The sequence below is a fragment of the Schistocerca gregaria genome, chromosome 5 (assembly GCF_023897955.1).
Source record: "Schistocerca gregaria isolate iqSchGreg1 chromosome 5, iqSchGreg1.2, whole genome shotgun sequence".
Classification (NCBI taxonomy): Eukaryota; Metazoa; Arthropoda; class Insecta; order Orthoptera; family Acrididae; genus Schistocerca; species Schistocerca gregaria.
In genome coordinates this window covers 69618764-69635724 of record NC_064924.1, presented here as the reverse complement: position 1 = coordinate 69635724, position 16961 = coordinate 69618764, and the positions used below count along the sequence as shown (strand labels likewise).

Sequence of the window (16961 nt, the reverse complement as noted above, 5' to 3'; positions counted from 1 at the left end):
ACACTGTGCAAACCACTGAGAGGTGCAATACAGAGGGTACGTCCCATTGTACCAATTATTGGTGTTTCTTCTTAGTCCATTCATGCATGGAGTGCGGGAATAATGATTGCTTATGCATGTGCAGTAACTATCCTAATCCTATCCTTACCATCCCTGTGTGAGCAATATGTAGGAGATTGTAGTATATTCCTAGAATCATTTATAGCTGGTTCTTGAAGCTATGTTAATAGGCTTTCTAAGCATGGGTTACATCTATCTGCAAGAGTCTTCCAGTTCAGTTCCTTCAGTATCTCTGTGACACTCTCCTGTGGATTAAACAAACCTGTGACCATTCATGCTGCCCTTCTCAGTATACGTTTAATATCCCCTGCTAGTCCTATTTGTCATGGGTCCCACACACTTCAGCAATATTCTAGCAGCAGTCACATGAGTGATTGCACATCCCCAGTATTCTCCCAATAAACTGAAGTCTACCATCTGCTTTACCCCCGACTGAACCTAAGTTATCATTCCATTTCATGTCCCTACAAAGTGTTACCCCCTAGGTTTTTTATGAGTTGGTAGACTCCAACAGTGACCCCATTGATATTATAGTCTTAGGGTACATTTTTTCGTTTTGTGAAGTGCACAATTTTACATTTATGAAAAATTAAAGCAAGTTGCCAATCTTTGCACCACTTTGAAATCGTGTCAAGATCTGACTGAATATTTATGCAGCTTCTTTTTGACAGTACTTCATTATAGATTACTGCATCATCTGCAAAAGGCCTGATGTTACTGCAAGGTCATTAATACACAACCTGAACAGCAAGGGTCCGAACACGCTTCCCTGGGGCACACCTGACATTATTTCATCTGATGACAGCTCTACATCCGAAATAACATGCTGTGTGCTCCTTACCAAATAGTCCTCAATCCAGTCACAAATTTTACTTGATGCCCCATATGATCATACTTTTGAAAATGAACAATGGTGTGGTGCTGACTCAAATGCTTTTTGTAAATCAAGAAATACTACTTCTACCTGATCGCCTTCATCCAAAGATTTCGGTATGCCGTGTGAGGAGAGTGTTGAGTTTCACATGATCAAAGTTTTCAGAATCCATGCTGGGTGGCGTTGAGGAGTTTGTTCTGTTAGATACCTCATTATGTTTGAGCTCAGAATATGTTATAAGATTCTACAACAAATTGATGTCAAGGAAGTTGGATGGTGGGATCGTTGTGACCTGTGACTTTTTCCGAGAACTGGGCTTGGTTTTTTGTTAGAGGGCTCTATGATAGATTATAGTTTGGGGCTAGTGTTGATTTGGGTGGTTGAGCTCGTATTGGCAGCAATGTTAATTGTTTGAGTTCTTAAGTGATCTGTAATAATGTCCAGAAGTGGAACATAACCCACAGTGTGGGGAGAAAGGTTGCTGTGTAGTGTAAAACAGACAGTGCTTCCATCTCCGCAATAGTATATATATATATATGTCTGTGCAAAATATCTTGCACATACATTTTACCTTGAAAAACCACTCCTCTTATCTGTTGTTTGCTGCTTACAAGAAGGCTTTTCAGGCCTACATTGACCTCAGGAGCTAAAAGTTTTTTCTGCTACGTGTGCTCATATAACCCTGACATATCAAGATGAAATATTGGAAGAGTTAGACTTTCATTTCCGGTGTGTCGTATAAAGAAATGAATGGGTTATGTTCCAAATTGTTCTTGTAAAGGGTCATTCCATCCAAGTGGTCTAGATGTTACTGCATGACCACATTGGATTTTGATAAAACTTTATTGGGGTGTTCGCAAATGTTCCCAATAAAATTGGTAAAGTAATGCAATTGCCTATTCAATACTTCCAAAGATGTAGTCATTGGTTTGACCCCATATCACAGTTTTAAACAGTGCACCCATGAGAGTTCAACAACTTTGAGGCATAATAGTGCCAACAATATTATCTTGAAAGAAACAAAACTAGGCAGTCATGGATAAATTGAAGCAAAGTTGGCTGAAAAAATACACTTGGAAAAAAATGTTAAGTTCAGCTTTTTATATTTCTGGAAGTAATTGCGGGACAAACCTGAAACTTTGCCCGGAATAACCTGCCAACACATTCTCTTAGAATATAAATTTTTTTGTGCTAGTGCTTTCCTGTTGTTTACAATTTGAGGGAAAAGTTGACAATTTTTATAAAAATGACAGTAATGGGATTTTTATCTAACTTCTATGAAATTCTTCTACATAGTCTTAAACAGTTTTCATGAGAGACCAAATTCTAAACCACCTAAAAAAACTTTTAGTTTTGCAGTGTGAGTACATATTCCACTGGTATTCAAATGTGACATCTCACTGTATTCTACAGTTGGTTGGCACTCTCCAGATAAGGTAATACAGAAGTTGTGACAACTAGCAAATGAGATTGAGTCAGAACTTAAAAAATTCAGGAAAGGGGGTGTCATTTGTCATGACTTCTCAAGGTGTTGCAGCTGGTTTTCTGCTATAACAACTACAGAATCAATTGGTTTACAATCTTCGAATTTCACTGGACATTGAAGTAGTAAAATTGTTGCATACAGTTGCACATTGAATAAATTGCCTTAAGTTTTACACCATTGCCACGTTGTGTAAATTTTGGTGAAGTTCATAGCAGTCTGCCCTATTATTTTGTTTTAGAAAGGATTTGTTAAAGAGAATTTTTAGTGTGACCTTTCATTGTACAGTACAATTGCCAAGATAATTTAATTCTGGTTTAAAGTGTAACATATATTGTTTCGAATAATGAATGCTAGACTGTGTTCCACGAGAAAGAAGGTGAGACAAAGAGCTAGATGGATGGACAATATTCTGGCTGACGTTGCCAAGAGAGGATCTGTGGATGGAAGAAAAAAAGTTGAGAACAGAGATATGGAGGAAGATTGTTTAGGAGGCAAAGGCCCACCCATGGCTGTAGTGCTGGAGAAGATGTATTGGGTTTGCAGTTAATGTGGCACGTTAGTGTATGGATGAAAAATTCTGTAAATTTGTTGATATGGTCCATGCTGACTTGACCACGTATTTTTTTTTTTTTTTTTTTTTTTTCTTCTTCTTCTTCTTCAAGTAAGAAATCGCCAGAGTACCCGTGCCCAATAGCCATGCAGTAACATCCTCCAGTGGGTTTCTTTACATAAGATCCCAAACATGATGATACACTTCTTTGCCAGAGGCCAAAGCTAGAAGTTCTCTTTTAGGATCCTAACCTTATGTTTACTTGAAACTACATTTTTTTGCAGCTTTCATTAATTTTTTGTAGACTGCCATGAGGAAAACTATATTGGGTGGTCAGTGTCACTGTTGGTGCTGGAATAACTGCTGTAAAGTGCTCTTGTGGACCCCAGCACTTGTTGCTCCTTGATGCCAATAAAATGAATTTGCTAGGTGATGTGAGGACATAAGGCTCATTAAAGTGTCCTTGCACTCAGAGGAAGTCTCAAATATTTCCAATCCAACACACTTTTTCATAAATGCATGTAGAGTATTTTCCTGGCTGTAGGTCCAATCTCTCACACTGCTGCTCTGAGAGCATTAATGACATTACATTTGCTTTTATTAGCAAAGAAGAAATTGAGCAAAATTTAAAGAAAAGAGACTCAAACATGGATATACTCTAACAGGAACTTGAGACAGTCCTCATTTTAAGCCAACTGATGAATTAACAATTTAGGCCAACAGAGTTTCAAATGGTGCATCATCTTTTGTGGCCAAAATTAATTATGGTAGTGAATGAAACGTGTTAATGCAGTACCTCCAGTCAGGACAACAAGCTGCATGCATTTATGAAGAAGAGTGGTGAATTGGAAATATTTGTGAAATGTCTGCCATGTAGAAAGATGCATTAGTAAGCTTTATGTACCCAGTGGCCCAGCGAATGTGCTTTATTAGTTATAGAGAAGTGACAAGTGCTGGATTCTAGAACAGCACATTATTGCTGTTATTCCAGTACTATCATGGACAAGATCTGGCTGGCAATATATTTTCCTCACGACATTCTATAGCAAATTAATGAAATCTATAACAAAAATTCAATTAGTTTGAATTAAATATAAGCTAAGGATTCTAAAAAGCTTCTACCTTTGGCTTCCGACAGTTAAATAAGTTTATCATTATTCTTGGAATTCCGTGGAAAGAAACCTTTATCAGGCTTGGGAACCTGTGGGAAAGAAACCCACTCGAGAATGGTATTGCACTGCTATCGGGAGTGGTCACTATGGCCATGAGGTTGTTTGTTTTCTCATTTTAAAATAAACAAGCAGTGGTTAAGCTGTCATGGGGCTTAGCAGCACTATTTTGTATCAGTACATTGTTACACAAAATTGCTTAACTTACGAACATAATTATTAACTAGCACTGTACAATAATGAACATACTCAAAATTCTCTAACGTATGTTCTTTCCGGGAAAAAGAAGAAAGGAAGTCTACTGTGAACTCCAAAATTTGCACAGCGGTGTAAAACTTGACGGTAATTCATACAATTTGTTGCAGCTGTCATGCAACAATTTTACGACCTTGTTATCCAGTACTTTCACAATGCACAGTTATTTTGAAGTTTATAACCTGTTTGATTCTATAGTTACTGTAGCAGGCTGAAATGTCAAGATGAGTCATGACAATTAAATCCTCCCTCGCCCTGAAATTTCTTCTGACTCGATCGCACTTTATAGTCATAGTACTTTTGATAACACCTTCCCCGGAAAACATTTATCAAATGTAGATCATAGTAAGTAAAAGAAGTTAAATTTGAGTACCAGTGTTGTATTATTTGTATTTGCAGTGCACCTCCACCTTTTCATGGTTGTTTGGAGCCTTGTATGCTCGCATTGCAAAACTCAGTACAGTGTTTTAGCTGGTTTAGAATGTGGTCTTTCTAATGGAAATGGCTTTGAGTTTGGTGTGCAGAAAACTTGTTTTTGATTGGCAAAGAATACCCTCCCCCCCCCTTTTTTTGTTTACATGCATTCTAATTGCAGGCAGCATTATTGTGCTGTGCAGTCAGTTCAGTTTTATTTGTTAATCACAATTATAATTTTGAAGTCAATTCTTGTACTTGATGAGCTGCACGTGTGTTTGAGATATATATTTTTACATGTTGTATAAAAAAGGAAACAAAATTGTAATTGAGGAATATGATGTCATAAATATGTATGAAGCCATTTATATATGTTCTTTATTTATTAAATCCCATCTCTTAATATGGCTGTCGGAGAAAACTGAATAGGGTTTCATTTTCTGGTGTCAGCATTCAACCTCATATGAGTGCCATTCATTGTTCAAAATAAAATGTTTAGAAATATATTTTTATCTGATGTGAAAGAATTAGGGTGATTTAATGTTTCTTCTTTGTCACTTGTAAATCACATGGGAAATGCTCTTTAAGTGATAATTACTGTTTTATTGTCAAAATCCAATAAAAGTATTTTGTTTGCAGTCCTGATGACTTAGCCACTGCAATTCTTCGCAAAAAGGATCGTCCAAATAGGCTAATTGTTGAAGAAGCCGTGAGTGATGACAACTCTGTTGTTGCATTGTCACAGGTTAGTACATGTGTGCCTTGAAGGCATAATCTGAAACAATTTAGTCAATAGAAAATTTCAGTACTGCATATTTACCACTTTATCCAGGTTGGGAACATTGTTTTTCTGTCTTACATCCAAGTGTGTGTGAATTTTTGTTGTTGTGTGCCAGATTAGAGTAGAAGAAAGCGTGTGTGTGTGTGTGTGTGTGTGTGTGTGTGTGTGTGTGTGTGTGTGTGTGTGTTTTCATTTGTGCAGTGTGTCAGAAGATTAATATATGCGTTGAAAAAGAATCACCATCACTTAAACTTAACGCCTTGATCAGGATAGCTAACGTTCACACTGCTCTGTATTACAGTGGGGAAGATATTCCATGATCAGGATGTGACTGGCAAGGGGGAAAAGGTAGTGGCCTAAATTTTCTGTTCACCATTCCTTGTGCTAATGTTCTGTAGTAAATTTGAGACCAGTACATTGGAGTAAGAGTATGTGATATTGTTACTGGGTGATCTGTTTGTCAGGTGGGGATGTGAAGTATGTTATTAAAAAAGTATTAAGTTACATTCCAGCACTGGCTTTCATCCTCTTTCATAAATGACAGCTTAAAACAATATAAGCCTTTCACGCTACTCAGTCACTTGTATGAAACTTGCGTCATATTGTCTGCCACTTGAATAAATAAAACCTGTTGTGTGTGAGTGAACTTTTGTATGCTAAAGACAAGAGTGGAAAAATTGTGCCATTTCCATGTATAATACATTATTAAGTGATGCTATTGCCTGTACATCCATGGCTAAAGCTGTCATAGATTGTACACAAATGAGCCATGTCAATTATCAACATACTTTGCTTAGTCAACCTGAAAATGTAATTACTGGATGATGTCCTCTATTGCAGTTCTGGCAATTGTTTTAAGATATGTAATAATTCAGATATTATGTGGAGAAGATATATTGGAAATTAACAGATAATGTTTATGGTGTGCTTTGCTCTTTCAGGCCAAAATGGATGAACTGCAACTGTTCAGGGGAGACTCTGTTCTCCTGAAAGGAAAACGGCGAAAAGAAACTGTATGCATTGTTCTGTCGGATGACAGCTGCCCAGATGAAAAAATACGGATGAACCGTGTTGTTCGGAATAATTTGAGAGTCCGATTATCAGATATTGTCTCAGTCCAGTCATGTCCTGATGTTAAATATGGCAAAAGGATACACGTTCTCCCAATTGATGACACAGTTGAAGGCTTAACTGGGTAAGAAAATAATTCAAGATTTTCATGTTTAATGGCATTGTATCTTCTAAATTTTGTCAGCTTCTGAAGAAATACACACAGAAATCTGATTTGGTTCATAATGTTCTTGCTTTCAGGGGTCTATTTTTTTGTGTATACTATTGCATGAACTTTGTGCCTTTCAAATACAGTAATTTAGTTTTTCATGTGTATATGACTATTTTAGGAATTTGTTTGAGGTATATCTCAAACCATATTTCCTTGAAGCGTACCGACCCATACACAAGGATGATACTTTCATTGTACGAGGCGGCATGAGGGCTGTGGAATTCAAAGTAGTTGAAACTGATCCTTCGCCATATTGCATTGTTGCTCCAGACACAGTCATTCATTGTGAGGGAGATCCAATAAAACGTGAGGTATCAAATTTGTACTATTGTTTAATTTCACCTAATAACAATACTTTTTTTTGCATATTTATACATCCAAACAATTTCAGATGTCAGTAAAACAATTTTTGTGTGCTTAGGAAGAAGAGGAGGCATTGAATGCTGTCGGCTATGATGATATAGGTGGTTGCAGGAAACAGCTTGCACAGATAAAAGAGATGGTTGAATTGCCGTTACGTCACCCGAGTCTCTTCAAAGCCATAGGTGTCAAACCACCCCGAGGCATACTGCTTTATGGGCCTCCTGGTACAGGAAAGACATTAATTGCTCGTGCAGTAGCCAATGAAACAGGAGCATTTTTCTTTCTCATAAATGGTTGGTGACGTACTTTGAGATTATTGCATTAATAAAAGTTGCTATATAAATTTTACACTTTTTTTCTGTTTTGGGGATATCAACTGCAAAGTATTGCTGGTGCACCAATGTTTCATGTTTTTTTTTTTTTTTTTTTTTTTTTTTTTTTTTTTTTTTTGTATCAAGTGAAATAGTAACTACTACTGATACACACATTTTTAAAAAAAAGCTGTCTCAGCTTTCTTAATTGTTAGTTTTTTCCTTGGGGAAGAGAACAATAGATTAGGAAAGATTGGAAAGAAGGGCAGGTTGCTTGGATCACAAATTGTGTGGGTCTCTCTTAATGTTTTTTCTAACTATTTGGATCGTACAGTTTGATCTCAGTAATTAACTTTCCAACACAGGTGGATAAAGACAGTGAGACACTGATTGATAATGTTTCCTTTGGTGAAGCTCAAAGCAAAAACAAGAGGAAGGACAACCAGCCTCATAGAGACATCACTATTGAACTGAATAGAAGGGTTATAAATAATGAGTAATGGGTAGCAAATGTATTTAATAACCAGTTCTTATATATAATAGAAATTGTAGGGACAAACAGTTACAGAGAAATCACGTAAGTGTGTTGAAAAAATTAATTCTAATAAAATCCAATCAAATGAATGTATAATCAATTTCTTCTTCTGAAATTAGGGAAATTGTATGGTATGTGAAAAATAAAAGCTCATCTGGTTTTGATGGTGTTCCTAACAAGAGTACTAAAGATTTATTCCCATATAATAAGCGTTGTGGTTGGCAGGAGAGCCAACAGAGTGTCGCTAGAGGAGGCCGAAATGCACGCGTTTTAGCTCACGCAGGCTGATGTGAGGTCTGGAACAGGACAAGGAAATTAGAATTTAGAAAAATGGACGTAGCTGGTGGAATACTTAACTTTAATCCATTAATGATGATCGTCGCTCTTGACGGTACATGATTCACAGTATCAATAGTAACTGAATATGGCGCCTTACTAGGTCGTAGCAAATGACGTAGCTGAAGGCTATGCTAAACTATCGTCTCGGCAAATGAGAGCGTATTTTGTCAGTGAACTATCGCTAGGAAAGTCGGTTATACAACTGCAGCGAGTGCTAGGAAGTCTCTCTAGACCTGCTATGTGGTGCGCTCGGTCTGCAATCACTGACAGTGGCGACACGTGGGTCCGGCGTATACTAACGGACTGCAGCCGATTTAAAGGCTACCACCTAGCAAGTGTGGTGTTTGGCGGTGACACCACAATAAGCCTGGTCTAATCTGAAATACATAATGCATCACTAACTCAAAGCATTTTTCCAGAGGTACTGCCATTCTTAGATCCCTCTAAAAAGATAACTAGTTACCTGTCTCACTGCTGACACCACTTTTCAAACTTTTTGAGATGATGATGTATTATAGAATATCTCATCTTATTAATAATATTATGAAAAGGAAAGTTGCCACTCACCATACAACTGAGATGCTGAGTCGCAGATAGGCACAACAAAAAGACTGTCATTATTATTAACAGTAATATCCTCAGCAAGTCACAGTTTGTATTTCATTTACTAAGAATGTCATTTACATGTTTATTCATCAGATATTAAGAGTGTTGGGTAATAAAATAGTGTCAGTTGGTATTTTCTGTGACCTATCTAAGGCTTTTTGTGTGAATCACAGTATTCTCAGATGAATTGAAGTTTTATGGAATTGTTGGTATAGCCAACCAATGAATAATGGTATATCTAACCAAAATATTGCAGAAAGTTGTACTTAGTAATTGAAGGAGGGTATGTGGGGAGACAATGCTGAGCACAAAGAAATCACATGTGAGGTCCCCAAAGCTCAGTCTAGTACCTCTTTTATTCTTCAGTGTCAACGATCTTCTGTCTACTGTACAGTAAGCAGATTTTATTTTTTTAAGATGACTCTATAGCATTTTAGTCAATCCAAGCATATATACAGAAATGGAAGGGGCAAACAAAGTTCATAAGTGCTTTTGACTAGTTTTCTTGGAATCGTCTCGTCCTTAGTGATTTTTTTTTTTTTTTTTTAAAGGCAGCATATTCAATTCTGCACATTTAGTAGTACTACACTAATTATTTTGTCAGTGTAACACATGACAAGGAAATAATAAATAAAGTGGCAATTTCAAAGTTTGTAGGTGTCCATATTTACGAGAATTTAAATTGGAAAAAGCACATTTTGGAACTCGTAAAGCAGCTTAGTTCAGCCACACTTGGATTTAGAATCATTGCAAATCTTGGGAATGAGTAAGTTGACTTATTTTCATTTATCATCATATGGAATAATTTTGTGGTGTAACTTATCTTTAAATAAGATAAGCAGTGCAGTAGATAGTGTAGAACTGGTCATGCGATTTTCCATGGCTTCTTAAGTCAAGAGTCATTTTGGTGCATACATACTAATTTGCTATCTGGATTCAGTGCATTACAGTAAGGCACATTGGCATGATGATGTGACAAAATGGCAGAAAGGAGTTGTCATCTTTGGCTATGCCCTTGACCAAACCATGAGTAAAGCCAGTATTACGTGATCCACCTGTCATAAAAGTCTGCATCAACACCCCAAGCGTACAAGTCTAGAACTCCCAGCTTCTTTTTGGTAGTTCTAGTACACAATGTACGTAACATGTAAGTCTGCACCAGCACTCCAGGGACACAGTCGTACCTGCAGGCTTGTTTATATAGTTGAATGTGTAATTTAATATTTTTATGAAGCTACTATTTACTCAATAGTGAAATTTTGTGTGTTGTGTATGCTCATATTTATTAAGCAGTTACTGCTGTGTTGTGCAGCTAGAAAGAAATTACATTACGGTTATGCAGAATTATGAACTAAAGTGTTAGTTCATGCCGTTCAGGTGCAAGCAAATGATGTAGTCTAAATTTCACAGCATTTGTATGTGGAGGACACAATTATCCATGCAACACTTGCGTAACAGTGGCTGCTGTAGTAATTAGAACAGTGGAATGACAGCTTAATGCCAGGAGTAGGAATTAGGTTGGCTGGGAAGTGTGGGTGAAGGCAGAGACATATACTCCCTCTTAATGAAAGATCCTCTGTAATTTATGGGGAAATTGGTTCTGAGTGACTTTAGTATGAAAAGAAAAGTTGTGACTTTGCCTTGGGTTGTTCTTTGGAGAAGCCTACGCAATAACTGTTGCAAACTGATATATGAATTAAGCTTGCTAATGAATAAAATCCTTGGCTGCAGTAATTTATTGCTGAATCAGTTATCAGAATTAGCTTTTTGAAATTAAAACTTGTCTTGTTATGACATTTACAGTTGCGTGTGGTTGAAGTGGCCAATGTGGAACAGAGGATTTGTCAGAGGATTGCTTTAAATTTCTTCCATAATTATTTCAGAAACGGTAGCAGAAGTTTTGGGATTCAATTCCAAGTTACTTATTGCTTCCTTCACCTCTGGCGATGATTTATGTATGTGAGACATGTCAGTGCCTCATCATGGTTTGCAGTTCGTATTAAACCTTAACCATTGCTGCCCCTATGCTATCCCCCTCCAGAACTGACTGGGGAAGTCTGTTCAAAGGTCTGAGGAAGGCAAGGACAAATAATTCCTGTAGGACCATGCCTACTAGGAAAGCACTGACCTCTCGGTTGATTATTGTACTAAATGTGACAGTGATGATCAGTTTGCTTATTTATGCCCAGACTAGTCATGTAATACTGTATATGGAATGCACTCTATCAGACGTCCTCTTTTGACTACAGGCAATTGTTCAAAAATAACGAAAAAGGAGACTGCATATGACAAGTGATATAGCCAGATCAGCTGCAGAATTCCACATAAGCATCTTGGCTACAACCTTGTCACGTATTTATGTTGGGTCTGCTGTGATACGCAGTTCATTGTCTAATGAGATTAACCTTTTGCTAAGGCATTTGGATTGATGCAGTAGTCCATAGCTGGCTAACAAGCATACTTCCCTCTGATGACTTCTGTGTTCCTAATTCTAACCCTTTTAATGCTGAGTGTCATGGATTTGCATTGTACCACTTTGTCGCTAGTAAATGGAAGTTACCTGTTTGTGTGCCAGTTATTGTGGTAGGTGCAGATTATAGATGAGGCTAACAATGCTTCTGACACGTACAGCCACACCTGGACTTCAGACTTGAAAAAGTTTTGCTGTGTCCTATATCAATATTGGAAATTGTTTTGTTACTGGTACAATCTTTGAAGCATATTTGTTGTTTTACCACTCCTGATGCCAAACCTGTACTCAAGTAGTAAGTAAAAGCCCTAGGTGCAAGATAATGCCAAGTGTGCTCCAATCACCTTCTAGTAATGTCGTGAGCACATATTTTTGCATGGACACAGCCACATATGAAGGAACCAGTCGTGCCATATGGTGGTGTAACTACCAACTCATCTGTCTGAATGGACTTCGTCATATTGTGGTTTTTGGCAAGCCCAGTTGTAGAAAATTCTTTTTGGGAGATTTTGATAGTTGCATTATGTCGTATGTCCAAAGGGTCATTTTAATCCCCTCCGTATTCTAACTTCTTTGTATTTTGTATATCTGAATAGTTCTTAAAATATAACCATTAGTTCCACAACCATGTGCTAGCAATCTCCAGTATTCCTTTTCCTTTACCTCCCTATGTGATTTTATGACAGAACTTGTTGAAATTTGGAAAAAACTTCACAGAAAAAACTATAACTATACAAGAAGCTGTGAAAGGTGAAAAACTGAATGCTAGCAAGACCACCAGGAATCTATATTACTAAGCATCTACGCCAGAACCCAGTTCCAGGTTGCCTAGCTGACGGCTTTCAGAGGAAACAAAAATTTGATTTCCAATATTTCATATAATTATTGATTGAATTTAAAATGCTGTTATAATCTCCACAGTATCTGGACACCTGGCTGAAAATAACTTGAAAGTTTATGGTGCCCTCCATCGGTAATGCTGGTATTTAGTGTGGTGTTGGTCCACCTTGATGACAGCTTCTACTCTCGCAGGCATACATTCAATCAGATGCTGCAGGGTTTCTTGGGGAATGGCAGCCCATTCTTCACAGTGCTGAACTGAAGAGAGGTATGGATGTTTTTCGGTGAGGCCTGGCACGAAGTCGACATTCTAAAACATCCTACAGGTATTCTTGGGGATTCATGTCAGGACTCTGTGCAGGCCAATCCATTGCAGGGATGTTATTGTTGTGTAACCACTCCGCCACAAGCCATGCATTATGAACAGGTGTTGGATCGTGTTGAAAGGTGCAATCGCCATCCCCGAATTGATCTTCAACCGTGGGAAGGAAGGTGGTTCTTAAAACATCAATGTAGCCCTGTGCTGTGATAGTGCCATGCAAAACAGGGGATGCAATCCCCCTTTGTGAAAACACGAGCACACCATAACACCACTGCCTCCAAATTTTACTGTTGGTACTACACATGCTGGTAGATGACGTTCACCGAGCATTCGCCGTACCCACACCCTGCCATTGGTTCGCCGCATTGTGTACTGTGATTCATCACTCCACACAGTTTTCCAAACGTTTACGCTCCTTACACCAGGCAAGGTGTCGTTTGGCATTTACAGGTATGATGTGTGGCTTATGAGCAGCCACATGACCATGAAATCAGTTTTCTCACCTCCTGCCTATCTATCATAATACTTGCAGTGGATTCTGATGCAGTTTGGAATTCCTGTCTGATGATCTGTATAGATGTCTGCCTGTTAAACATTATGACCCTCTTCAACTGTTGGCGGTCTGTTCAGTCAACAGACGAGGTTGGCTTGTACACTTTTGTGCTGTACGTGCCCCTTCACGTTTCCACTTTACTATCTCGCCGGAAACAGCGGACCTAGGGAAGTTTAGGAGAGTGGAAATCTAGCGTACAGACGTATGACACAAGTGACACCCAGTCACCTGACCGCGTTCGAAGTCGGTAAGTTCTGCGGAGCGCTCCACTCTGCTCTCGCGATTTCTACTGTGGTCACTGATATGGAGTACCTGGCAGTAGGTGGTAGCACACTGCACCTAACATGAACGTATGTTTTGGCGGTGTCTGGATACTTTTGATTGCATAGTATAACTAGACTTTTTCACCCTGTATTTGGAATGAGAGCACTTGGTGACCTGCAGCAAATTTTACATACACTTTCAGACCTTTATGAAACTTTTTCTTGTGAACATGCCCACAAAATGATAGAAAGAGAAAAGTTTATTGCTTGTGACATTCTTGCTGTTTGTGCACCAAAACTTTAGCATCAGATATGATAATTTTAATATATTACTACTTTACTGCCAACTCTACTCTCACCATGGTTTGCAAGGTGCATGTAAATGCAAAAAGAATATTGTACAACACATAGTTCAGGAGATATAATATCAAAGATTTAGATTTGTGAATAATAAACTTCTGCTTAAAAGGCACGCAGTAAAACTTGAGTATCAGGGCATGGCATTTTAATTTATTTCTTTACTACTAAGTATTCACAACATGCTTGCAAACAGTCTCTTTACATATATCACTGAATGTACCTGCCGAATTATGTCATTGTGTGACACATGGTTCAGAATATAGGATACCATAAACATTGAGGTACATGAAAACCATAATTTCACTGAAAGTGGAATGCAAATTGGGTGGACTATATAGAGTCAATGTCTCCTAATGAGAGCAGGTAGCAACTTCCAGCAAAGCTTTAAGCATAGTTTTAAACATAACTTTTTTCTTGTTTACATGCTTAACATCAGATATTTAATACATAACTTATTTGTAAAGTAATCAGATGTCTGGTGCTATTTTATAAGTGGTAATTATGTTATTTACAGAATCAGTACATTACTAGTACGAATATAAGCTTGAAAAACTGAAGGGGACATATGAAAACTAAAATACTTTGTGGTGGTGGTAGCTACAGAAACATAATTCAATGAAAATTTATACAGAGATAGAAATAAGCCTGTCATAAGCTGTTGAGTATATTTTCAGCAAAATTTTTGTTCCATTTAATGTGAAATGGATTACTGTACCGTGAAACTGTTTACAGGTCCTGAGATTATGAGCAAACTTGCTGGGGAATCTGAAAGCAACCTGCGAAAGGCTTTTGAGGAAGCTGACAAGAATGCTCCTGCAATTATCTTTATTGATGAACTTGATGCAATTGCTCCAAAAAGAGAAAAGGTGTGTTAGAATCAGCACTTGCTTTTGTGGTTGCTTATAATGTTGTGTGTCTCAATTCTTGTTACCTTCTACTAGTGAAACTGTTACTAGAAAAACAATGTCAATGTCATAACAAAGATATATCTTTGAAAAAAGACACTCTATGGAAAAAGTGATTTGATGAGTATATTGCCATTTTTACCTACTCCATACTTTATCACAGAGCACATTGTAAATTGTGACTGGATTTGACCATGTGACAATGCTTGTGGGTATGTTGATTTACATATGCCCCCTATGTGTTGATTCATTTGTAGGAGCTGATGGTTTCTTGTAAAGTATCAGTGTTACTCAATGCTTTATTTTTAATGTAGCATCCTCCCTTCCCTGCAATCTCCCATGCCTCAGACATTGTCACTTCTGTTGAACTTTACTGCATTTCCTTTTGGCTGCATTTACTCCTTTATGTCTGCTTTCCTTTCTTCTTCTTCTTCTTCTTCTTCTTCTTCTTCTTCTTCTCTTCAAAAGTGTTTTATGAAAAAAATTATTGAAAATATAAATTATAAATTTTAACAATATTTGCAACAAAATAAAAAGCCCTGTTGCAAAAGCTCCAGAAACGGATACTTGGAACAGGGCAGGCACACACATTTAAAAACAAGCCTCTGAAAATTAGGTACTAAGTCTTTGTATGTAAAGAGTACATAATTAAACCCTTCTTGTTTTTCTTAGACACACGGAGAAGTTGAGCGCCGCATAGTTTCACAGCTCCTGACCCTCATGGATGGGTTAAAACAGAGTTCACATGTTATTGTAATGGCTGCTACAAACCGACCAAATTCCATAGATGGTGCCCTGAGGCGCTTTGGTCGTTTTGATCGGGAAATAGATATTGGTATTCCTGATGCAACTGGTCGTCTTGAAATATTACGTATTCATACAAAGAATATGAAGCTTGCAGATGATGTAGATTTGGAACAGGTAAGTCAGATTCTTGGTCCTCTTTTTCCTTCTTTTTATAAACATACTGCTTGACTCATATTTTTTATTTCCAGATTGCAGCAGAAACACACGGTCATGTTGGTGCTGATTTAGCTTCTCTGTGTTCAGAGGCAGCTTTGCAGCAGATTAGGGAGAAAATGGATCTTATCGATCTAGAGGATGATCAGATAGATGCTGAAGTGCTGAGCTCTCTGGCAGTTACTATGGAGGATTTCAGGGTAAATGTCGCTTTTTTAGTTGGTACTTTGTTACTACAGTCTTCTCATGTGTTAATATTTCTTACATTTGCATCTGTAATGAATTTAAGATATCTTAAATATTTTAATATGCATATCTTTTAATTGTCGTATTCCAGTATGCCATGAGTAAGAGTAGCCCAAGTGCTCTAAGGGAAACAGTTGTTGAGGTGCCGAATGTCACTTGGGAAGACATAGGTGGTTTAGAAAACGTGAAGAGAGAGCTGCAAGAGCTTGTACAGGTTAGTTTTTGAAGACAAAGCATTGTTTTTATTTTTATTATAATAATAAAATTATTGAATGCAGTTTGGTGATAGCTGTTACATTGAAAATTGAAGTTTGTTTTCTCTCGTGTAGTATCCTGTAGAACACCCAGACAAGTTCTTGAAGTTTGGTATGCAACCATCAAGAGGGGTGCTTTTCTATGGGCCACCAGGTTGTGGAAAGACACTACTTGCAAAAGCCATAGCGAATGAATGTCAAGCTAATTTTATTTCTGTGAAGGGACCTGAATTGCTAACAATGTGGTTTGGAGAGTCTGAAGCCAATGTTAGAGATGTCTTTGATAAGGTATGTGTTCTGGCAGTTAGTAAAATATGTGCTTATTTTGTCTTGTTGTGATTGCTAACTTCTGATTTTTCTCTCTTTGTATAGGCGAGAGCTGCAGCACCATGTGTGTTGTTTTTTGATGAACTGGATTCAATTGCAAAATCCAGAGGTGGTAATGTCGGTGATGCTGGTGGAGCCGCTGATAGAGTAATAAATCAGATCTTGACTGAAATGGATGGAATGGGTGCAAAGAAAAATGTATTTATAATTGGTGCCACAAATCGTCCTGACATTATTGATCCTGCTATACTAAGGCCTGGTAGGCTTGACCAGCTCATTTACATTCCTTTGCCAGATGAAAAATCGAGGGAAGCTATTTTCAGAGCCAACTTACGCAAGTCGCCTGTTGCAAAGGTATGTATTGTAGAAGTGATCAGGCTTGTAAAATTTTTTGGTGTAAATGTCGTAGTGTAGCTATACAGTGTGAATAATTTTG

The 16961-nt window shown here is 37.7% G+C and overlaps 1 protein-coding gene across 1 annotated transcript in view; it reads left to right on the top strand.

The window, feature by feature from the left end:
* Positions 1 to 16961, top strand: part of LOC126272161 (transitional endoplasmic reticulum ATPase TER94) — a 49338-nt gene that overhangs the window by 11106 nt on the left and 21271 nt on the right. The window contains exons 2-11 of the mRNA XM_049974793.1: positions 5448 to 5553; positions 6531 to 6784; positions 6990 to 7182; positions 7293 to 7527; positions 14566 to 14699; positions 15411 to 15659; positions 15734 to 15898; positions 16036 to 16158; positions 16274 to 16486; positions 16571 to 16879. Coding sequence (XP_049830750.1) covers positions 5448 to 5553; positions 6531 to 6784; positions 6990 to 7182; positions 7293 to 7527; positions 14566 to 14699; positions 15411 to 15659; positions 15734 to 15898; positions 16036 to 16158; positions 16274 to 16486; positions 16571 to 16879 — 1981 coding nt within the window. The remainder of the gene's footprint in view (positions 1 to 5447; positions 5554 to 6530; positions 6785 to 6989; positions 7183 to 7292; positions 7528 to 14565; positions 14700 to 15410; positions 15660 to 15733; positions 15899 to 16035; positions 16159 to 16273; positions 16487 to 16570; positions 16880 to 16961) is intronic.